The sequence below is a fragment of the Hyperolius riggenbachi genome, chromosome 11, assembly GCF_040937935.1.
Source record: "Hyperolius riggenbachi isolate aHypRig1 chromosome 11, aHypRig1.pri, whole genome shotgun sequence".
Lineage (NCBI taxonomy): Eukaryota > Metazoa > Chordata > Amphibia > Anura > Hyperoliidae > Hyperolius > Hyperolius riggenbachi.
Genome location: NC_090656.1, coordinates 43,683,954 through 43,708,834, shown reverse-complemented (window position 1 = coordinate 43,708,834; position 24,881 = coordinate 43,683,954). Strand labels below are relative to the sequence as shown.

General features: G+C 45.8%; 1 protein-coding gene and 1 long non-coding RNA gene across 2 annotated transcripts in view; one reads left to right on the top strand and one right to left on the bottom strand.

The window, feature by feature from the left end:
* LOC137538303 (uncharacterized) overlaps positions 1–24,881 on the bottom strand; it is a 67,872-nt gene that overhangs the window by 2,471 nt on the left and 40,520 nt on the right. The window contains exon 2 of the long non-coding RNA XR_011024743.1: positions 24,092–24,221. This is a non-coding gene — a long non-coding RNA (uncharacterized lncRNA). The remainder of the gene's footprint in view (positions 1–24,091; positions 24,222–24,881) is intronic.
* The window catches only part of CENPN (centromere protein N), a 54,526-nt gene that overhangs the window by 19,974 nt on the left and 9,671 nt on the right, over positions 1–24,881 (top strand). The window contains exon 8 of the mRNA XM_068260381.1: positions 11,038–11,095. Within this exon, the coding sequence (XP_068116482.1) occupies positions 11,038–11,095 (58 nt within the window). The remainder of the gene's footprint in view (positions 1–11,037; positions 11,096–24,881) is intronic.

The following is a 24,881-nucleotide window of genomic DNA, read 5'->3' as shown; positions in this document are numbered from 1 at the left end:
CAGAGAAAACGTATTTGCAATTTTTCACTTTAACCTCATGCACTTCAGGGTGAAGGTGGATATGCACATAGCATACCAGTTATTAGTTTTGAAGCGGAACAGAATATAAAAGAAACCAAAGTGTTTGTTTCAATTACCTGGGGCTACTGCCAGCTATTTGCAGCCTTCCTGTCCTGCAACGGTCCTACATGATTCTCTGTTCTTCCGCCTGCAGCTGCTTTTCGGTGCTATCCTACCGTCAGCTTACAAGTCGACGGCAGCCACACGTATCTTTCTATGCGTTCCCATCCGCAATGGTGTCCCACGCTAATAGCGCAGGACGCTATTGCAGAGAAAGATATGCGGGGCGCGCAATAGTCGTTTCAGTGATACCAAAAGTAGCTGGCGGTGGTAGAATGGAGGATCCTGGGGGACAGGAAGGCTGAAAGGGGCTGGTAGAAGCCCCAGGTATGAAACTGTTTTGTTTTTTTATATTCAGTTCACACACACTCTCTCACACACACTCTCTCACACACACTCACTCTCTCACACACTCAGTCTCACACACTCAGTCTCTCGCACACACTCAGTTTCTCGCACACACTCAGTTTCTCTCACACACTCACTCTCTCACACACTCACTCTCTCTCACACACTCACTCTCTCACACACACTCACTCTCTCTCACACACTCACTCTCTCTCACACACTCACTCTCTCTCACACACTCACTCTCTCTCACACACTCACTCTCTCACACACACTCACTCTCTCACACACACTCACTCTCTCACACACACTCACTCTCTCACACACACTCACTCTCTCACACACACTCACTCTCTCACACACACTCACTCTCTCACACACACTCTCTCTCACACACACTCACTCTCTCACACACACTCACACACACCTACGCAGATACGGGGAGAACATACAAACTCTGTGTAGATACTCTGACAGCCAATCCCTACTCTGCCTGTGTCCCACGGCTGTCCCCAGTACAGCGCTGCCTTAGATTACGGTTTCTCCGTCTAACAGTCTCCAATCGGCGCTAGGAGACTGAAGGCAGAGCGGAGATGCGCGCGCGATCTCCTGCTAGCCCCGCTCAGGACGTGGGGTGGGGCTGCCGCCGCGTCAATTGGCGTGGATCGGTCGGCAAATAGTTGAAGGAGCTGTGTCGGGGGGGGGGGGGGTGTTTGAAAATAAAACCGGTCACTTACCTGGGGCTTCTACTGGCCCCTGCAGCTGTAATGTCCCACGCCGTCCTCCAATGATCCTCCGTTCCCCACCGCCGGTCTCGGCGATTCTTATAGGGCTCCGTGGTCGTCATTGGGAGCTTACTGCGCAGGCGCAGTACAAGAAAGCTTAGTCTTGTGCAGTAAACTCCCGATGACGTGCGGGAGCAAGTACTATTTGTCTTGTTAGACAAATATCAGACCTGGACCGGTGGCTGGGAACAGAGCATCATAGGAGGACGGCGCGGGACATGACTGCTCACAAGCTGTTGGAACAGACAGCTATATACATGCAACAGCAAAAGGTTATACATAATTTGTTTGCAAGCATAAATACACGTCATTAAGATGCCTTAAGTGAAACTGAACATCTAAATGGGGTGAGAGGGTGTTAGCTGAAATAAGACTCCTGGTTTACACAATCCTCACACACTTGGGGCTCAGACTGTCAGGGGCATCGTAAATTCCAAGTTCAAAAGTTTAGCTACAAGCAGAGTGGATGCAATATAGGTTGAGAAAGAGTTATGGCATTAAATATCAGCCTCATACCTATAAAACCTAAGTGTCCCTGCATCATCCTGTCCATGCGTTTGCGCTACTGCACATGTGCAGCACGAAGAGCCATTGGGACAGGAGGAAGGGGCCAGGGAGCCGGACGTACGCGCACTGACATGCCGTGTGGCAGACCTAGAGCCCCTTTTTAAACGGGCATACGGTAGGTCAACTAGTACCAATATAAAAAGGTTTTTGTCCTTATTCAAGCCTTTGTTCACAGCTTTGAACCAATTTATAAATTTCGGCTCTGCTATTAAACTATCTGTTGACGATTTAAAGCCACCCTTCAGGGCAGTTAAACAATAAATCAATTATTCATGATGTGATGAACAGTATCCCTGATCACAGCAACCATTGTATGATCTGTCCTGTGCCTTGATAAAGGGGTGTGGTCTCCTAAATGATTGTTGGTGATAATAATCACATGGTGTCTTTCTGTGTGATGGAACAATAAAGCACAGTTCCTAATATACAGTTTGCTGACTCTGACTTTTTGAGATTGAATCTACACTTGTGTGGCCAACATCAGTGGAGATCTTTTGTTGCGCTGCTCGGTACACAGCACTGCTATGGGCCATGGATCCCTCACTGCTCCTGCCCTGCTTCCCTTACACAGAGGTTTCCAACCTGTCTTATTAGATTTTCAATCGATAAACTGTCCAAAGTTGAGTTAAAGTTAATCGTTCAGATGCTTTGCCACTATTGATCAAAATGATCCAATTCACCAGGAATCGATGAGAAAAGATGGAAAATATGGCCAGCTTGAGTCTTCCCTCTTCTGCCTCTCCTAAGACGGTGTGTAAATGTGACCATGCATTATGTAATAAATGCCTGATTGATTGGTCCTCAATCGGAAATTGATTGGGAAAGAAGCAATTGTTTTATCAATTTACCACGTAATAAAGACCGAGTGGGGACGGGTTTCCCCCACCTGCCTGTTGGGAGTGGTTGCCTCTTGAGCAACCCACACTTGTGAGTATTATCACTCCTAAAAAAAAAAATTTCCCAGTTGTCCAAAGATAATACACCATTGGGGCTCCCGGTGTCTCTGGTTTTTTTCGTTTAGTGTACCCACCACAGTTTCCAATTGTTTTATCACTTTGCATCAGTTGATCAGATTTTCGCATAAATGCGGTATAGTGTCCTTATAGCCACTTCCTCTTCTGGCTTTGTAATTATTAGAGCTGTCTAAAGTGGTGGAGACCTCTATCCTCACTCCTCTTTTCACCCATCTCATAAAGATTATCAAAGTTTCCATTAATATCTCGACTGAACACCTTTTTGATCCATCAGCTTGCAAGATATAAAGGACATAGAAGTTAAATGAATACTGTAGGGAGGGTCTGGGGAAAATGAGTTGAACTTACGCGGGGCTTCTAATGGTCCCCCGCAGACATCCTGTGTTGGCGCAGCCACTCACCGATGCTCTGGCCCCGCCTCCAGTTCACTCCTGGAATTTCAGACTTTAAAGTTTGAAAAACACTGGCACCAGGAGCGTACTGCGCAGGCACACACCATACTGGGTTGCGCAGTACGCTCCTGGTGACATCAGCGGAAGCGAGGACACGGCAATGCGGGCGCAGTGGTTTTCAGACTTTAAAGTCTGAAATTCCAGAAGTGAACCGGAGGCGGGGCCGGAGCATCGGTGGGTGGCTGCACTGGCACAGGATGTCTGCGGGGGACCATTAGAAGCCCCGGGTAAGTGCAACTCATTTTCCCCCGACCCCCTACATACACAAAGTATTTCTTTAATAAATATAGGATAAAAACCTTGGCTGTGCTGATAAAATCCATTTGTGAAAGGGTAAGCAGTGGGTTGGGGAGCGGTTTCTGTAAATTATTCCTTATGTATTCATAGAAATTACAGTAGGTGTAGGTATGCTATAGGAGTTAAAGGACGTCTGGAGTGAGGAGTATATGGAGGCTGCCATGTTTACTTTCTTTTAACCACTTGACCACTGAGGGTTTTTTCCCCTTGTGGACCAGCGCAATATTCACCTGTCAGCCCTCCTCCCTTTATTTCGCCAATAACTTAATTACTACTAATCACAGCGTAATGATCTATATCTTGTTTTTTTCGCCACCAATTAGACTTTCTTTGGGAGGTACAGTATGCTAAGAATTATTTTATCCTAAATGCATTTTAACATGAATAAGACAAAAAAATGAAAAATTTCATTATTTCTCAGTTTTTGGCCATTATAGTGTTAAAATACAATGTTCTACTGTGGATAAAAGCCACGCATTTTATTTGCCCGTTTGTCCCGGTTATTGCAACGTTTAAAAAAAAATTTTTCCTAGTACAATGTATAGCGCCAATATTTTATTTTATAGTTTTGCGTCCATCACTAATTACAGTGGGTTGCAAAAGTATTCGGCCCCCTTGAAGTTTTCCACATTTTGTCATATTACTGCCACAAACATGAATCAATTTTATTGGAATTCCACGTGAAAGACCAATACAAAGTGGTGTACACGTGAGAAGTGGAACGAAAATCATACATGATTCCAAACATTTTTTACAAATAAATAACTGCAAACTGGTGTGTGCATAATTATTCGGCCCCCTTTTGATCTGAGTGCAGTCAGTTGCCTATAGACATTGCCTGATGAGTGCTAATGACTAAATAGAGTGCACCTGTGTGTAATCTAATGTCAGTACAAATACAGCTGCTCTGTGAGGGCCTCAGAGGTTGTCTAAGAGAATATTGGGAGCAACAACACCGTGAAGTCCAAAGAACACACAAGACAGGTCAGGGATCAAGTTATTGAGAAATTTAAAGCAGGCTTAGGCTATAAAAAGATTTCCAAAGCCTTGAACATCCCACGGAGCACTGTTCAAGCGATCATTCAGAAATGGAAGGAGTGGCACAACTGCAAACCTACCAAGACAAGGCCTTCCACCTAAACTCACAGGCCGAACAAGGAGAGCGCTGATCAGAAATGCAGTCAAGAGGCCCATGGTGACTCTGGACGAGCTGCAGAGATCTACAGCTCAGGTGGGAGACTCTGTCCATAGGACAACTATTAGTCACGCACTGTACAAAGTTGGCCTTTATGAAAGAGTGGCAAGAAGAAAGGCATTGTTAACAGAAAGCATAAGAAGTCCCGTTTGCAGTTTGCCACAAGCCATGTGGGGGACACAGCAACCATGTGAAAGAAGGTGCTCTGGTCAGATGAGACCAAAATGGAACTTTTTGGCCAAAATGCAAAACGCTATGTGTGACGGAAAACTAACACTGCACATCACTCTGAACACACCATCCCCACTGTCAAATATGGTGGTGGCAGCATCATGCTCTGGGGGTGCTTCTCTTCAGCAGGGACAGGGAAGCTGGTCAGAGTTGATGGGAAGATGGATGGAGCCAAATACAGGGCAAACTTGGAAGAAAACCTCTTGGAGACTGCAAAAGACTTGAGACTGGGGCGGAGGTTCACCTTCCAGCAGGACAATGACCCTAAACATAAAACCAGGGCAACAATGGAATGGTTTAAAACAAAACATATCTATGTGTTAGAATGGCCCAGTCAAAGTCCAGATCTAAATCCAATGGAGAATCTGTGGCAAGATCTGAAAACTGCTGTTCACAAACGCTGTCCATCTAATCTGACTGAGCTGGAGCTGTTTTGCAAAGAAGAATGGGCAAGGATTTCAGTCTCTAGCTGTGCAAAGCTGGTAGAGACATACCCTAAAAGACTGGCAGCTGTAATTGCAGCAAAAGGTGGTTCTACAAAGTATTGACTCAGGGGGCCGAATAATTACGCACACCCCTACTTTGCAGTTATTTATTTGTAAAAAATGTTTGGAATCATGTATGATTTTTCGATCCACTTCTGACATGTACACCACTTTGTATTGGTCTTTCATGTGGAATTCCAATAAAATTGATGCATGTTTGTGGCAGTAATGTGACAAAATGTGGAAAACTTCAAGGGGGCCGAATACTTTTGCAACCCACTGTACAAGCCCATAAATTAAAAATTAATAGTAATATACTGCCTTGACCTAAATTTAAAAAAAAAAAAAGTTCAGTCCCTAAGGTAACTGCTTATATTTTTTTTATGTAATTTTTTTTCCCCATATAATAAAAAAAGAAGTTTGGGTACTATGGGAGGGTGTGGGAGGGAAATAGTCAATTATAAAAGTCAGTGTGGGGATTTTTATTAAATAAAAATGAAGATGTCCTCAGTCATTACCGATTCTCATAGATAAGCACGTGAATTGGAAGTAATGCTTGGCAGTGTAACCGGAAGATACAATGAATGCCGGCGTTGCGTATTCATTGAATTGGGGACTAGCATGAAGCTAATCTTTCAGATCTGACAATGTCAGGAACACTTGATCTGCTGCATGCTTGTTCAGGGTTTATGGCTAAAAGTATTAGAGGTAGAGGATTAGCGGTATAGCCAGGCAACTGGTATTGCTTAAAAGGAAATAAATATGGCAAATAGTTTTTGATCTATATTCCGATTGCTATATTAATGTCCCCTATTCCGCTGCCTTCACTCTGAGTACTAAAATAGAATAGATTTGAAAAAAAGTAATCAAAGCTCTACCTGCCTTATGCAGTAGGGAAGGGAGCTTTGGATAGAAAAGCCTAAGAAACTGTCCAAACACTTGACAAAGAACATTAAATAGTGTAGAAGTAAATTGTACATGTTCAAAACGGAAGCATTTTTTCACAGGGTTTTAAGCTCAACACACACCATACAATCTTTGTACAGATTTACCAAATCTATGTAGTAAAAGGGCCAACAGATTGAAAATACCTTGGATGATTGATTGGATAAGCTCTTATACTACATGAAAGTGGTAAGATTGAACAACCAAGATTGTGTGGTGTGTGTTTAGCCTAAAGGTGCCCATACACTCATCAGATTAGCAGCAGATAGATCATCAGATGGATTTCTTATCTATCTGATGTGTTTTTAAAACTTTTTTTACTAGGATAGAATTCCAATAGATTTCAGTTTGAAATCTATTGAAATTCGATCTGATGGCATTTTTTTGCCATCAGATTTCCATTAGGGCCAATGCAAAATAATAAGCAATCTCAACAGATCGACCTGGATTTTGATGGAAATCCATCGAAATTGATCGAAATCGGCTGTCGATCAGTCGATTGGCCAACCGATTTGCAATCGATCGATCGATTTTGATCGATCGGCCAGAAAATCGGCTGAGTGTATGGGCCCCGTAATGGTGTGTATACACTTGAAAGATAAATGAAAGATATCTGACCAGTTTTACCAACTTACATGTAGTATGAGAGCCACACCTACACAGTCTATTCTATTGTGCTGAACTCCCCATTACATAAAAAAATCTTTGCAAGATGCTGCACACAAAGATGCTGTACACATTCAACAGATCAGTATCTGCAAAAGATCAGTTCCTGCAAAATGCATTCATAGTCTGATATCTGCAGATCTCATACACACCTTGTTTAACAGACTTCATCTGCATATCTGACAATCATCTGCAGATCTGAAGATCCATCCTGGTGGATCTGATCTGCAGATGATCTGCAGATGAATGTCTGTTAAACAAGGTGTGTATGAGGATCTGCAGATATCATAGACTATGAATGCATTTTGCAGGAATGGATCTTTTGCAGGAACAGATCTTTTGCAGATAATGATCTTTTGAATGTGTGCAGCATCTTGCATTATCTGCTGGAGAGTTCAGCACTATAGAATAGACTGTGTAGAGCAGGGGCCTCAGACTCAATTTACCTGGGGGGCCGCAGGAGGCAAAGTCAGGATGAGGCTGGGCCGCATAAGGAATTTCACAATCGCGGCGCATCGCCGCCTCTGCCCGCCCCTCTCACTCTTCCTTCACAGAGAGGGGCGGGGAGAGGCGGCGATCCGTGCGGCGATTGACGTCAGGAGGGGCAGAGCTGAAACTGAAAGCTCTGCCCCTTCCAGGAAATGCCGGCGGATAGCCCCCCGGGCGATTTGGGGGCTCTGCAGCCCTCGTTTAGTGGCGGGGATGCGGCGGATTACTTGGGAGCACTGAAGCAAACTATAAGGAAGCTTTTGCCGGCGAGGGCCACAAAATATTGTATCGAGGGCCGCAAATGGCCCGCGGGCCGCGAGTTTGAGACCCCTGGTGTAGAGTATGCTCTCATACTACATGGAAGGGGGTAAAATTGGTCTGATATCTTTCATTTATCTTTCAAGTGTGTATGTAGCATAAGTCTGATGTACAATAGTGTGATCTTGTTTGATGTTGTAGATTCACTGATGACACTCTGTATCTGCTCATCATAGGACTGTGTACTGTCACCGTAGTAGACACAGGTAGTCAGTGCTCTGTCACTTTTGTTATTTCTTTTCTGATACCAGTGTTTCCTTTTTCAGATCTGGTTCTAAACCACTTCAGCAGGTGGGAAAAGTCATCAGGAAACCTTGAGCTTGTTGCACTGTATGGCGAACAGCTGTTTATTAAGGTAAATGGCTTTCTCTCCCACCTACTGGTAATCTTTAGAATCACTTCTGAAAGCAACATAAATGTGTACTTCTGTGTTGCCTTCTTGTGTCTTGGAACCTCCTTTATCAATGGAAGGCCACCCCAAACTGCTTAGTATTGAGTGATGGGACACCCTGCACCTTTGATTATACTGTGAACTGTATATGTAGGGCAGTGACATGGGGGGTGGTTTACGGAAGGCAGCCATACACTTCGCTCGATCGACCATCCTATTCGATTATTATAATCAAATCGGAAGAAAATTTGGTGCCGCCAATTGCATGGCCGATTGACGATGTGACCAATTTTGGGCTGAAATGGGGTGTATTAATTGGCTGGACATGCTGCAAGATGTCGGGCCGTCGTGTGCGGTTGGGTGCGCGACAAGCAATCAAACCCCCGACGCTATCACCCTTATGGTGTATGTGCTCCCCCAATGCACTATAAATTACATGTCTATGGCCGCCGCTGGCTCCAGCACTTTCCTCCGTCCATACACGTGCCCCGCATCGCACACGCCCACGTTACTCGGGCAACCACGTGGGGCACGTGTATGGCCGGAGCCAGTGGTGGCCATGGACATGCAATGTATAGTGCACCGAGCACCAAAGGGTTTATTGAATATTAGGGGGGGGCAGCATCGGGGAAGTGGATGGGTCACAAGGCCGATTCCGGATCAATATCCGCATGAGATTTATTGGTAATCAGCCTGTGGTAAATGGGCAGGCAACGATTTCTTTCCAATCAGATTTGATCATAGAGAGATCTGTGTCTTAATCGATCTGCCCATACATGGACTGATGTTTGGGTACCGTAAGGGTTGGAGAACTATCTGCTGTCAACTGGCAATTGTTTGTTGTGTATCAGTGGCAGTCATTGGACAATTTGTGCCTAAAGCCAAATCTACCCCTGATCCCATGGGCTTAAAGCCAATCTAAACCAAAACTGAATGAGACAGCTTTTATTAAAAACCAGGAGGATTGAGTGTAGCCGGTGTCACTGCTGGATAGAATGTGTTTCATACTGGGGTACAACTTACATTACCTCGTCTCTGGATTCCGTTGTTGTGCAGATCTGCCAGATGTGACGCACAAGGAAAGGCTGGTACACACCTTGCAACTTTCACTTCCGATCCTATTTCCGGTTGAGAAAATGTATAGCTTACTGATCGCCAACGACCAATCCCAAAGCTCAAAATCGATCTTATTCGACCTTCAATTTGATTTGGCAATTTTACCACCTCCGTGTAGTTTCAAGGGCCAACAGATTTTGAGTGCTATGAGCAGATTGTTTAGGTAAACTCTTATACTACATGAGGTGGTAAAATGATTGGCCAATCAAAATTGAAGGGGTGTATCAGGCTTTATCTAGGAATCTTAGCTAATCCCTAGATGTCGATACAAAACCAGGAGGTCTGAGGAAATGAGGCAATTCCCGCCGTCCAAATTTACGCGAATAACCAATGTTTCAATGGGAACCAAGACCAGCGGTACCCAACTGTAGCGGCGCGGATCGTGCCAAAATCAACAAGATCAGGACATGATCCCTTAGACAACATTGCAAGGCTAAGGCTGTAGAGATGTCTTTACCTGCAGGGTAGCAACGTAATCTGTTGCTATGCAGAGGGCAGACAGTGGCGCAGTTGTGATGTCACATGGGAGCCGGGTGAGTTGGGCGAACAATGCTCTCGGCTGACAATGCAATCTACCAGGCTGATTACTGGCCGAGGGTGTCTGGGGATACTGTGCACACGCAGGATTCTCCTCAGAGGCGGTCCTTATTGGCTGCCTCAGACGAGTTTCATCTAATGTATGAGACATGAGGGTTTCATGTATTCAAGTGTAGTTCCCTGTAGATGGTTTTCTCAGCCACACAGGAGTCTTACAATTGCATCCGTTACCTTAAAGGGGCATTATGGCTAATATTGTTGATTTTAGTTAATAAAGTAAATAATGTGCACAAGAGGTACAAGTTGTTAAAAAAAAAGTATCTATCTAGTGAAAAGTTAAGTGGTGTGTGACAGGACACATTGCTGCAGCTGGGGGAGGATGGGAATACACATTAGCTACGAAGTTCAGAAGAGCTCATTAACCACGTGGGGGGAGACAAACTGCCGTTCTGGCTAGAAAGATTCTTTCCCTGTGATAAGAAGTTGCGCTGCTTGCAATGTGGTGTTTAATCACTGTAGCGTATCTGACTGAGTCTGCCCCTCCTTTCTCTCACACAGACTGTCCATGTGTCCTCGGCAGAACCAGAGACTCAGCCAGAGACGCTGCAGAGATTAAACAACACATTGCTGGCAAGCAGCTTCTTTCTAGCCAGAAGGGCAGTTGCTCTGATCCTCCCCCCACATGGTTAATGAGCCCTTCTGAAGTCAGTCACTATTATTTATATTATTAACTATAATCAGCAACATTAGATGCAATGCCCCTTTAACCAATTGCGTGTAGCATGAGGGCCAACAGATTTTAAATGCTATGAACATATTGTGTAGGTTGGCTGCCATGCTACATGGAGGTAGTAAGATTGGCCAACTATTAAAATGGGATGTGTGTACGCATCCTGATACTGCAGCACCATTGCAGAGAAACTGTTTTTATAACCCTGGACTTCTAACATTGACAGTGAGAAAACTGGATCAAAGCCTAGCTCCATGTAGAAGTGTGGCTTTACATACATTGGTTACTCTCATGTTACATGTTGCTTCAAGAGTGTAAAAAACATATCACCAGCTGTTATAAATCCACAAAAATCCAACATCAACATTCTCGTTTTTGTTTACTTTAACAGAGTTTACTGACACATCATATGAAACCACCTCCAGTAAAAAGCTTCACCCCAGCCATAGGTGAGTTAAAGGTTTTTTGTTTTGCTTTTTGTTTTTTTTGTTGTTGTTGTTTTTGTTGTATATATTTGCAGATTTAGCAGTCTCTGCACTCGTCAGAGATCCCATAACCTCTGCACCTGTCATCGGACATCCTATCACCTCTGCACTCCATGTCTCTGCACTCGTTACCAGAGATCCTATCACCTCTGCACTCATCACCAGAGATCCTATCACCTCTGCACTCCATGTCTCTGCACTCAGTACCAGAAATCCTATCATCTCTGCACTCCATGTCTCTGCACTCAGTACCAGAGATCCTATCACCTCTGCACTCCATGTCTCTGCACTCAGTACCAGAAATCCTATCACCTCTGCACTCCATGTCTCTGCTCTCAGTACCAGAGATCCTATCACCTCTGCACTCCAGGTCTCTGCAATCATCACCAGAGATCCTATCACCTCTGCACTCCATGTCTCTGCACTCAGTACCAGAGATCCTATCACCTCTGCACTCCGTCTCCATGTCTCTGAACTTGTTACCAGAGATCCTATCACCTCTGCACTCAGTACCAGAGATCCTATCACCTCTGCACTCAGTACCAGAGATCCTATCACCTCTGCACTCCATGTCTCTGCACTCAGTACCAGAGATCCTATCACCTCTGCACTCCAGGTCTCTGCACTCATCACAAGAGATCCTATCACCTCTGCACTCCATGTCTCTGCACTCAGTACCAGAGATCCTATCACCTCTGCACTCCAGGTCTCTGCAATCATCACCAGAGATCCTATCACCTCTGCACTCCATGTCTCTGCACTCATTACCAGACATCCTATCACCTCTGCACTCCGTCTCTGCACTTGTTACCAGAGATCCTATCACCTCTGCACTCCATGTCTCTGCACTCGTTACCAGACATCCTATCACCTCTGCACTCCATGTCTCTGCACTCAGTACCAGACATCCTATCACCTCTGCACTCCATGTCTCTGCACTCAGTACCAGACATCCTATCACCTCTGCACTCCATGTCTCTGCACTCAGTACCAGAGATCCTATCACCTCTGCACTCCATGTTTCTGCACTCGTTACCAGAGATCCTATCACCTCTGCACTCCATGTCTCTGCACTCAGTACCAGAGATCCTATCACCTCTGCACTCCATGTCTCTGCAATCATCACCAGAGATCCTATCACCTCTACACTCCATGTCTCTGCACTCAGCACCAGAGATCCTATCACCTCTACACTCCATGTCTCTGCACTCAGTACCAGAGATCCTATCACCTCTGCACTCCATGTTTCTGCACTCGTTACCAGAGATCCTATCACCTCTGCACTCCATGTCTCTGCACTCAGTACCAGAGATCCTATCACCTCTGCACTCCATGTCTCTGCAATCATCACCAGAGATCCTATCACCTCTACACTCCATGTCTCTGCACTCAGCACCAGAGATCCTATCACCTCTACACTCCATGTCTCTGCACTCAGCACCAGAGATCCTATCACCTCTGCACTCCATGTCTCTGCACTCAGTACCAGAGATCCTATCACCTCTGCACTCAGTACCAGAGATCCTATCACCTCTGCACTCCATGTCTCTGCACTCCATGTCTCTGCACTCAGTACCAGAGATCCTATCACCTCTGCACTCAGTACCAGAGATCCTATCACCTCTGCACTCAGTACCAGAGATCCTATCACCTCTGCACTCAGTACCAGAGATCCTATCACCTCTGCACTCCATGTCTCTGCACTCAGTACCAGAGATCCTATCACCTCTGCACTCCAGGTCTCTGCACTCATCACAAGAGATCCTATCACCTCTGCACTCCATGTCTCTGCACTCAGTACCAGAGATCCTATCACCTCTGCACTCCAGGTCTCTGCAATCATCACCAGAGATCCTATCACCTCTGCACTCCATGTCTCTGCACTCATTACCAGACATCCTATCACCTCTGCACTCCGTCTCTGCACTTGTTACCAGAGATCCTATCACCTCTGCACTCCATGTCTCTGCACTCGTTACCAGACATCCTATCACCTCTGCACTCCATGTCTCTGCACTCAGTACCAGACATCCTATCACCTCTGCACTCCATGTCTCTGCACTCAGTACCAGACATCCTATCACCTCTGCACTCCATGTCTCTGCACTCAGTACCAGAGATCCTATCACCTCTGCACTCCATGTTTCTGCACTCGTTACCAGAGATCCTATCACCTCTGCACTCCATGTCTCTGCACTCAGTACCAGAGATCCTATCACCTCTGCACTCCATGTCTCTGCAATCATCACCAGAGATCCTATCACCTCTACACTCCATGTCTCTGCACTCAGCACCAGAGATCCTATCACCTCTACACTCCATGTCTCTGCACTCAGCACCAGAGATCCTATCACCTCTGCACTCCATGTCTCTGCACTCAGTACCAGAGATCCTATCACCTCTGCACTCAGTACCAGAGATCCTATCACCTCTGCACTCCATGTCTCTGCACTCCATGTCTCTGCACTCAGTACCAGAGATCCTATCACCTCTGCACTCAGTACCAGAGATCCTATCACCTCTGCACTCCATGTCTCTGCACTCAGTACCAGAGATCCTATCACCTCTGCACTCCATGTCTCTGCACTCAGTACCAGAGATCCTATCACCTCTGCACTCAGTACCAGAGATCCTATCACCTCTGCACTCAGTACCAGAGATCCTATCACCTCTGCACTCCATGTCTCTGCACTCAGTACCAGAGATCCTATCACTTCTGCACTCCATGTCTCTGCACTCAGTACCAGAGATCCTATCACCTCTGCACTCAGTACCAGAGATCCTATCACCTCTGCACTCAGTACCAGAGATCCTATCACCTCTGCACTCCATGTCTCTGCACTCAGTACCAGAGATCCTATCACCTCTGCACTCCATGTCTCTGCACTCAGTACCAGAGGTCCTATCACCTCTGCACTCCATGTCTTTGTACTTGTTACCAGAGATCCTATCACCTCTGCACTCCATGTCTCTGCACTCAGTACCAGAGATCCTATCACCTCTGCACTCCATGTCTCTGCACTCGTTACCAGAGATCCTATCACCTCTGCACTCCATGGCCCATATGCAATCCCCTTTTTCACCTGAGATTTCTCCTAGGAGATACGTTTTCATCTTCTATTTAAAGTAGTTTTCCAGCACTTTTCAGCTGAAAGAGTACTGAAAAGTAGGTGAAAAAGTACTTTCCTGGACCAAACATGGCGGCATACCTATGGGTATTGGCTCCGCCCCCGAACCTGATAGGACAGATCACCTATAAGATTTCCGTTCCGCCCCCCTCCAGCCATTCTTTTTTCTGTCCTCGAATGGACAGCTTCGCCTATATTGTATTTCCATTGATTGTTTTCTTTTTTCTTTTCTTTTTTTTTTTTCCAGCTATCTCTTATCTATAGGTGCTTACTTGTTTCCCCTGTGCCCAGCGGGTTCAGCCTCTCCCGCTGTTGAGGACGTCTGTACCCTTAAACAGGGTTTAATGTCGTCCTCATGCATGTGCCCCAGCGTGTCTGGAGTACGGCTTGCCCTGCTCTGCAATGGCGCCGCCGGTTCTCGCCGCCTCCCTCTCTCCACCTCTCCTTGCGTAGCCTGTGCGTGAGATCTCGCGAGAGGCGAGATTTTGCGTTGGGAGCTCCTGATTGGCCGGGCGCACGGATATGGGCGTACAGGAAGCCGCAGAGAGATGGCTGCGCGCTGTTCCTGGCGTCCTGGCAGAGAGGAGCTGTGTGTGTTCGCTCCTGGATGCGGCCTGTTGAAGCCTTGCGGAGGATTTGTGGAGGCCGGTTGAGGCCTTGCTGATCCGGATTGCGGTGCTTTCCTTGCCTTTCACCGCTGTGGGCCAGACTGATCGTTCCTGGGGGCTTGAATCTTCTGAAGAAGGTATGAGAATCATCTGCCATGTTCTAGAAATGCTAATGTCACTACCTGCATTATGTGAAGGTTGGCTAATAGTTGTGCAATCCTTCTCTTAAACAGAGATATGGATCCTAGAGAGCGTGTGGAGGAGGTGGTCATCAACAGGTATAGACTACTAAATGTAGTCTTTCTGTTTATGCACATGGTGTCGTCATATATAATTTCCTGGCACAGGGTCCCTATGGGATGTTCAGTAAAAGAGTGCAGTTCCCCTTTGTCTTAATATAGTCATAAGGGAAGTGATTGAAACATATGGTATATGTTATATTATCTTACAGTTCGGGGGGCCAGACTGAAGGAGGAGGTGGCCGGGCAGTATCCAAGCACCGATCCCCATCTAAGGCCCGGCAAACCAGGTCGAAATCAAGGGACAGGAGCAAGAGCCGTCGTTCCCGGAATAAATCGGCCAAGAGGAACAAGTCCTCCAGAGATCGTAGATCCAGGTCCCGTAGTAGGAGCAGGAGACATCGGAAGGAGTCCTCGAGGAGGCGGGATTACCGCTCCAGATCAAGATCAAGGGACAGGCGTTCCAGAGACTCTAGAAGAAAGCGATCTCCGAATAGGGATCGTTATTCTTCTTATAGAGACAGAGGACGTTACGATTATAGGTCCCCTAAAAGGTCCCGTAGAGATTGGGTCATTTCGCCTCAATCTGAGACCCTTGAGCCGTTTCAGAGGCCTATACAAAATCAGTGTTGGTCCTGTTCTCAGCCAGCTATGCCAGATAAGAGGGTCTGTGAGGCCTGTTTTGCGGAACTTGGGAGAGAGAGAGACACTGATAACGAACAGGTACTAGCCTTTATTCAACAGGCAGTTAGAGACACCTTCCAGAATATGGCACCTCCACAACCAGCAGCGTCAGCAGTCCCTCAGGCGCCATGGGAGGATCCCCTCCCTCAGGAGGATTCCCCGCAAGGAGGCTTCAGTTTCGCGCTGGTACCAGCATTTCTATCTGCCATAAAATCAGCTATTGACTGGCAGGAGGATGAGGGTTCGGCTCACGAGCCAGATAGATACTACCCTCACCTAGACCAGCAACCAGAGGCATTCCCGTTCATGAAGGTCATTAAGGAGGTGATCATGAAAGAATGGAGTAAAGTGGAGCAGAAAGCCTCTCTTAACAACAGGTTCTCAAAGCTTTACCCTTTGAAGCAGGAGGATGCTAAGCTGCTGGATTCTGCACCGGCCGTGGACGCTTCGGTCATCAGATTGGCCAAGCACGTGACGCTCCCCATGGAAAATGCGATAGCCTTTAAGGAACCTTCCGATAGAAAGATTGACACAGACGTCAAGAAGGCCTTTTTAGCGGCAGGAGCCGCATGCAAGCCAGCTATTGCCTTAACTTCCTTGGCAAAAGCTACTCATGTTTGGGTAGAGAATGTGGAATCAGCCCTGAATTCGGGCGCGGACAAGCAGGAGATAATAAAAGCCTTGGAGGAGCTAAAACTAACTGGGGACTTTATGGGAGAGGCAGCAATTGACGTTATCAGATCGGCCGCCAGGTCAATGCTGCACAGCGTCACGGCCAGAAGAGCTCTCTGGTTGAAACCTTGGTCCGCCGACGCAGCATCAAAAGCAAATTGGTGCAAGATTCCTTTCGATGGGTCTTATCTATTCGGCCCTCAGATGGATGAAGCAATTTCAAAGGTGACTGGGGGAAAGTCTGGTCTGATCCCACAGGACCGAAAGCAGAGGCCGTTTAGGCAGCAGACTTCTAGGAGAAACCCCAGTAACAGGTTTCAGCAGTCAAGATCGTACAGACCAAGCCGACAGTTCAATAGGAATTGGAAGGGAACCCAGGCCTCCTTTGTTAAGGGTTGGAAGAACAAGGCCTCATCCGATCCCCAGCAGAGTCAAAAGCGTTTTTGATGGGACGTCCACTCAGGATTCCCAGGTGGGGGCCAGACTGCACCGTTACTGGGAATCTTGGGTGGGAATAATCAAAGACCCCTGGGTGGTGAACACTCTGAAGGTGGGACATTCTTGGAGGTTCAGGAGGAGACCTCCACGGTTCAAGTTCACACCCACGAAGATCCCACGAGACAAGGAGAGGTATCTAGCTCTAAGGGATTTTGTACAGACGCTGCTCAGACAAGAAGCGATCATTCCCATTCCAGTCGAGGAAAGTCATGTAGGAATCTTTTCACCACTATTCTTGGTAAGAAAAGCCTCAGGAGGATGGAGGCCCGTCCTCGACTTGAAGTTTCTAAACAAGCATATAAGTATAAAGCACTTCAAGATGGAATCCCTGCAGTCAATAACCTCCATGATAGCTGTAGACGACTGGATGACAACGGTGGATTTGTCAGACGCCTACTTACATATTCCCATCAAGAGCGAATTTCAGAAGTACCTCAGGTTTGCATTAGAGGGAAGATGCTATCAGTTTCGATGCCTACCATTTGGCCTGTCTACAGCCCCAAGGACCTTCACCAAGATCCTGCTTCCGGTAGTGGCGTATCTAAGAGTTCAGGGGCTGAGAATTTATCATTACCTAGACGACATCCTGCTGCTCCATCAAGATTGCCAGGGTTTACTGCAGCATCAGAGGACCTTGCTCAGTCTGCTACAACAGCTCGGTTGGTTGGTCAACTTCGACAAGAGTCAGCTATCCCCTGCTCGGGACTTAATATTTCTGGGGGCAAGGTTTCGGACAGTGCAGAACCAGATCTCCCTACCAGATCAGAAGGTAGAAGCGATACAGAAAAGAGTTCAGAGATCTCTGCGAGTCGCAAGTTTGTCAGCAAGGGACTGTCTAAGCCTGCTGGGTTCTCTGTCATCTGCAATACCGATGGTGAAGTGGGCCCACTGGTTTCTCAGGAAGTTCCAATTCTTTTTCCTTCTTCACTGGAACAAGAGGAGCCTGAGTCAGAGGTTCTACCTTCCTCTGGATGTGAAGAGTTCTCTTCTCTGGTGGACCAGAGAACGGAATTTGAGGAATTGTCGGCAGATTCAGCCAGATCCCCCAGTGGTGATCACGACCGATGCCAGTATCAGAGGATGGGGAGCCCATTGCAAGGATGTGCAAGTTCAGGACAAGTGGAGAACGATACAGGAAGGTGTACCCTCCAATCTCCTGGAATTAAGAGCGGCATTCATGGCTTTGAAGGCTCTTCAGCACATGATCTACGGGAAATCAGTGTTAATGAGAATAGACAATGTGACCGCAGTGGCCTATATCAGAAGACAGGGGGGGACTCGGAGCAGGTCTCTCCTTCAAGAAACCGCACATCTCATGACCTGGGCAGTGAAGAACTTGGCAGACCTAACGGCAATCTATTTACCAGGAGAGCAGAATACCTTGGCGGATCAGCTGAGCAGGGAATTTGTGGATCCCCACGAGTGGTCCTTAGACAAGGAGGTCTTCTTCGAAATCACCAAGAAATGGGGGCTTCCACAGGTGGATTTATGCGCTTCCCCGAGGAACAAGAAGGTTCAGAAGTTTTTCTCTCGGTTTCATCACCCCTCGACGGCAGGAGTGGACTGTCTGGTCCAGAAGTGGGACTTCGATCTGGGATATGCTTTTCCTCCGTTCCCTCTGATCGCGAGATTCCTTCAGAAACTGTGCAGAGAATCATGCACGATCATCACTATACTTCCCTTCTGGCCCCGAAGACCGTGGTTTGCCCTAGCAACGTTTCTAAGTGTGGAGGATCCAATGAGGTTGCCAATGAATCACAAACTCCTGTCCCAGGGGAGCATCCTTCATCCGAGGGTCAAGGAGTTGGATTTAGCGGCCTGGAGGTTGAAAGGAAGAGGTATGAGAACATCGGATGTTCCGGACAGGTGATAGAGACTCTTCTAAAAGCAAGAAAACCTTCCACGAATTCCACATATTACCGGATATGGGAAAGATTTGTGAGTTTCGCTCTGGAAGGAGGATTCGATAGCATGAAACCGGAGGTCCAGAACATCCTTGACTTCTTACAATCGGGAGTTGATAAAGGCCTTAGTGTGGCAGCCATAAAGGTTCAGGTTTCAGCCTTATCAGCATTGACAGGTCATCGATGGGCCACTCACTCTATAGTGGTGCAGTTTATCCAGGCACTTCTCAAAATGCGCCCTCCCAGGAAGCCCTTCTTTCCAAAATGGGACCTGTCTTTGGTTCTGGAGGTGCTGTCTTCTCCTCCATTCTTTCCTCTGCAATCCTTGTCATTGGAAGATCTAACGATGAGAACAGTCTTCCTAACAGCGATGGCCTCGGGGAAGAGAGTGTCAGATCTCCAAGCTCTGGGCTGCTCTGGCAACCTTTTGGAGTTCTTCCCAGACAGGGTTGTAATTAGACCAGTGCTGCAGTTTGTTCCGAAAGTAGCCTCTTCGTTCCACATAAATCAGGAGCTTTCTTTACCCACTCTTCTGGCGGAGGAGAATTATCATCCTTTAGACGTGGGGCAGTCCATAAGAATGTATCTAGAAGCTACAACTTTGTTCAGGACCTCAGAATATTTGTTCATCAATTTCAGAGGCCCCAGGAAAGGAATGCCAGTAACCTCTAGAACTATTGCCTCGTGGCTGGTAAAGACCATACAGAAGGCTTATATTCTTAAGAAATTACCTATACCTACTGAAGTTCGGGCTCATTCAACCAGGGGCATGGCTGCTTCCTGGGCTTGTTTTTCTAAAGTCTCTGTAGAGTCTATTTGTAGAGCAGCAGGGTGGTCTTCCGTGAATACTTTCTTGAGACATTACCATGTTAACCCTGCTTCCTTGTCATCAGTTGATTTTGGGAGAGCTGTATTGTCTGTATAAATAAAGTATTAATCTTTTTGCAACAGTTCCCTCCCTCAAGCGTGATTTGTTATATCCCATAGGTATGCCGCCATGTTTGGTCCAGGAAATCGGAAAATTGATACTTACCTTTCCGTAATTTTCCTTTCCTGGATCAAACGATGGCGGCATACAGATCCCTCCCTCTTGTCCATTCGAGGCCTGATTTTCACCAGAATGGCTGGAGGGGGGCGGAACGGAAATCTTATAGGTGATCTGTCCTATCAGGTTCGGGGGCGGAGCCAATACCCATAGGTATGCCGCCATCGTTTGATCCAGGAAAGGAAAATTACGGAAAGGTAAGTATCAATTTTCCGATATCAATCTTTAGTATTTTCTTGCTTTCTGGTGGCTTAAAAGGCATTTTATTGACAAGTTTAAAAATATTACCTAGGAGAAAACTCAGTAGAAATTTTTTTATGCAGGAGCTGCCACAAGCACCGCGGTCTGTGTGTCTCCACAGCTCTGTTCTGCATAGCATAACGCTGTAGGCTCCCTCTGGTAGCCCCACGTACACTGGGATGTGGAGGGGGGAGCTTCCTTGCATGGCTAATGGGGGGGTTTTACGCTGGAACTGCCATGTGCGCCGCGGTCTGTGAGCCTCCACCACTCTGCTCATCAGCAGGCCTAGGGTGCAGCTGTTAGCTCCCTTCTGTAGCCCCACGCATTCCTTCAAGGGGAGCATGTCCTCGCGCTGGCTGGCTGCACATTCGGACCTAGATCTCTCTCTCTCTCTTTCTCTCTCTCTCTCTCTCTCCCCTATGTTTTGCTACATTTTCAGTTGCAGAATGCAGGGGTAGTTTTAAATGTAAATGAAAAACTATCTCCTAGGAGAAAAAGGGTATAGAATCAGGCCCATTTTTTCGGTAGGCATGTTACAATACGAGCTTCACATCATATGTGATTTGCCGATCACAGTAGCATCGCGATTACCATAGTAATTGCCGTTGGAAGCTGTCTGGGAGGCTACACTTCAAAAATAAAAAAAAAGACAACCAGGAGCACCAATATCCCTATAGCCTGTCAAGCAGTAGGAATAAATAGCGATTAGGAAAGGGAGAGACTCAGAAAACTGGGTTGTTATACAGCCACCATGGGGCATGTGGGCAAAATCTATCCCTACTCAGGTATGCGGTATTTCCAGCTGGTGTCTGTGGTCGCTGTCAAAGTTAAAAAAAAAAAAACTTTCTACAGATTAAAGGATTAGAAAGAACTCACCTGAGAAAGGAAATCATATGTTACCTCTGTGATCTACAAAATGTACTTCTGCAAGGTAGCTTAAATTTATGCAGAAATGGGAAAAAAGATATGTATAGAAGCATGTGAGTACAAGAGTGAAATCAATACTGTATCTAAAGGCAGTCTCCAAACTTCAGCTCTGAAAGTGTATATTACGTAATCGGATATGCATAGTTCCCTTCAGGGCTGTGGAGTCGGAGCAATTTGGGGTACCTGGAGTCGGAGTCCTGATTTCATGAAGGACTCTTTGACAGTGCGACGTCAAAGTCGCACGTTATAAAATACTTTAACACAGAGTAACGCGAAGTCTGCGACATTCACAGTGCACACGTTGCGTTAGTGTGTAGCGTTACTTGTGTTGCACATGCTCAGTAATGGTTTTTTCCTTTTTTTTAAATGTTCCGCATGCAACGTTTTTGTTCCATAGTAAATACACTTTCACAGTGCGGCTTGTTGCGTTAGGGCCGCGTTGTGTGACCTTAACGTCACATCAGAGGCAATGTCCAACTGTGTAAGTAACCTAAAGGGAACCTGAAGTGAGAGGTGTATGGAGGCAGCCATATTTATTTCCATCTAAGGAATGCCAGTTGCCTGGCTCTCCTGCTGATCCTCTGCCACTAGTACTTTTAGCCATAGACCCCAACAAGCATGCAGCAGATCAGGTGTTTCTGACAATTTTGTCACATCTGACTAGACTAGCTGCATGCTTGTTTCTGGTAATATTCAGACACTACTGCATCAAAATAGACCAGCAGGGCTGCCAGAAAACTGGTATTGTTTAAAAGGAAATAAATATGGCAGCATACGTATACCTCTCACTGCAGTTCCCCTTTAAGTCGGATGACTTTCGTACCGACTCCACAGCCTTGGTTCCCTTAGGATTACATACAATTAATCATAATATCTCCCCAAATTGCTTCAGGGGATGCAACTGCCACAAGGCCTCCAAAAGTTGGATGCTGATGAGTAAAATACTGTCTAAAGTTCTAAATAAAAGTATAGTACCAGACCCATTATCATTTTTATTGGGATACAAACCTAAATTCCTTAATCATAATGAACATAAGCTTCAATATGTTGCTTCTGCCTCCAAAATGATAATACAGTATAGTCTCATTCTAGTAAACTCTGATATACTCAAACTTTGAGTATAGTAAACTAAATGTCCAGGTCCCAACCAAGCATCTTTTTAAGTATGTGGGAGTAACGCCTGTTATAGTAAAGCCTGATACAATAGAACTTCTGTAAACCTGTTTTTCGACTCCTGTGGTATTCTGTATCCAGCTATAGTGGAAAGAGGGTGGGCGCATGTATTGTACATTGGGATGCGAAAGTTTGGGCAATCTCGTTAATCGTCATGATTTTCCTGTATAAATCGTTGGTTGTTACAATAAAAAATGTCAGTTAAATATATATCATATAGGTAAAGTGTAGAGAAACCGAGAGCCCAATATAGTGTAGTATGTTAAGCATAAATGAAATAAAGGTTATCGTGAGAAAATTATACTCACAAACATGGGTTACCACAAAGGCAACCACTGTATAGGCAGGTGAGGAGATTAGACCTGTCCTCACTCAGGGAGAAGAAGTCGCTCTCTGTAGACCAGAAAAAGGGGTAGATCACCCCTCCACCAGGGGTGGACACGGTATAGCAGTAGGAGAACAGAGGCGCCAGCAGGATAAAAGCGGATAAAAACTTTAAAATTTGCTGGGAGGAAGCGGTGGACTTACCTCCATAAAGCAGACACGAAAGACTGTCTGAATAGTAGCAATCACATTTATTAAATAGTACCCCAAAAAAGTGCAACGCGTTTCGCAGGCCCAGCCCGCTTCATCAGGCAACAAACGTGGGGACAAAACAGAATTTCGGCATTAGCAGGTGTAGCGCCTTTGAAAATGTTACTTGCACTGCCACACTAAGCTGCGATGCTTGAGCAGTGTAGGTTTGTTAATCACTTCTAGGTCTCCTCCTGGTGCCGTCCCCGCCGTGTGTCCCAGCGATCATCTTGTCATAGTGTCATTATGCTTCAGATCACGGCAACTGCAGAATCACAGCCCGCGCACACTGCCTGCGCTCACTGTATTCAAAATGCGGAAGTAACGTCATAGGTCAATGACGTTACTTCCGCATTTTTTAACAAGTTTAGTGCAGGTAGCGTGCACGGGCTGTGATTCTGCAGTTGCCGTGATTTGAAGTAGAATGACACTATGACAAGATAATCGGGCCGGGGACAGGCGGTATTAGTAAGTGTAAAATATATATATTAAAAATATCAGTAATGCTACGGTTTACTGCGTATTGTGCCATTTTGTGCTGTTATTTCTCATAATATTCAGTGTGTGCTGTGTTATTATTTTTCCTACCATTGCTTAATCCAAGTGTGCTGACTGTGGTCATCTTCAGTTAAAGCATTGAACTCAGGCAAACAGCAAGTAAGTAATCTGACTCCTGCACAGCTGGACATAGTCCCTCTCTATCTGTTGTCCAGCGCTGCGATCCTATTCTTTCCCTGTGTCTCTGCAATATGTATTTGTGGGGGACACCTTCTGACTATAAGACGCACTAACTTTCCCCCCCACTTTTGGGGGAGAAAAAGTGCGTCCTATAGTCCGGAAAATACGGTATTTGAGAAAACCTGGAGACCATAGACATATTATAATGAAAATATTTATGTTCTCTTTATTGAATTCCCTTTATGTTCTCTTTATTGAATTCCCTTTAAATGTAAGGGTTCCTCTCACCATACTTATATCTCATAAACCTACAGCTAAGACAACACAAATAATCCCCAGCCCGCTGTAAATGTGGAAATGAGACCTAGAATTCCTGTTATATCACTTTTGAATATTGAGCTTTATTTTAATCACATGTTGGGAATTTGTTTGATTGTTGTAATGAGAAAATGTTCTCATAAAGATGTTTTTGAAACTAAAAATAGTCTCTCTGTATTCTAGCAGAACCCCTGAACAAGGAATAGCCAGTATAGGAAGGAAGGAGGCCCCAAAGCAGATAAGACTTTAAAAAACAGGCAATAGGTGGCTTACCTCAGTCATGGACAACCATGGATAATGAAAAAGTATACACATTTATGGAACACATCGCGTTTCACGGATATTTCCAGCTTCTTTAGGTCAATACAGTGTCTGAGGCCATGCTGAGACTGGCTTGGTGGCCCTTTGGGAAGTAATTGCAATGACCTTTTTTACTTCTGGTGTGATCTTATTTTTTAAGAAACGCATTGCATGCAGAAAGTCTATAACCAAAAAAAATAGACAATTTACACATGTAACAATGAAGAATACCCTGACAAGCATGTGATTATAGATATCTTTTGACCATGGCAACTCAAAGTAGCGCATTGTGGGATCTTCTTGTACAAGAGTATTGCAGTAGCAACATCAGACATACTGTAAACTATGAGCTTATAAACTCTATAGATCAGGGGCCAGGAACCTTTTTGTCTGTGAGAGCCATGAATGCCACATTTTAAATTGTAATTCCGTGAGAGCCATACAATATGTTTCAAACTGGGACAGTAGGGCTCACATCCCTGTTGCCATGGTGATGTGTATACAGTTGATACTCCGGGCAGCGGAAGTGTCAGACACTTCTTCAGCTTCTCATGGGTTTCAGCAACATCAGCAATTTCCCAGAGAGCCAGACAGGAGAAATGCAGACTAACAGCTTGTATAATTAGCTAGCTGACTTGAGGGTTGATTCACTTTGTGGGAAGAGATCCCCAAACTTTGGCCCAATAGGCTGCTTGTCAAGTGACAGGCAGTCTATTGGGCCAATCAAAGTGCGGGGATCTAGTTCTACTAAGTCACTGGACCT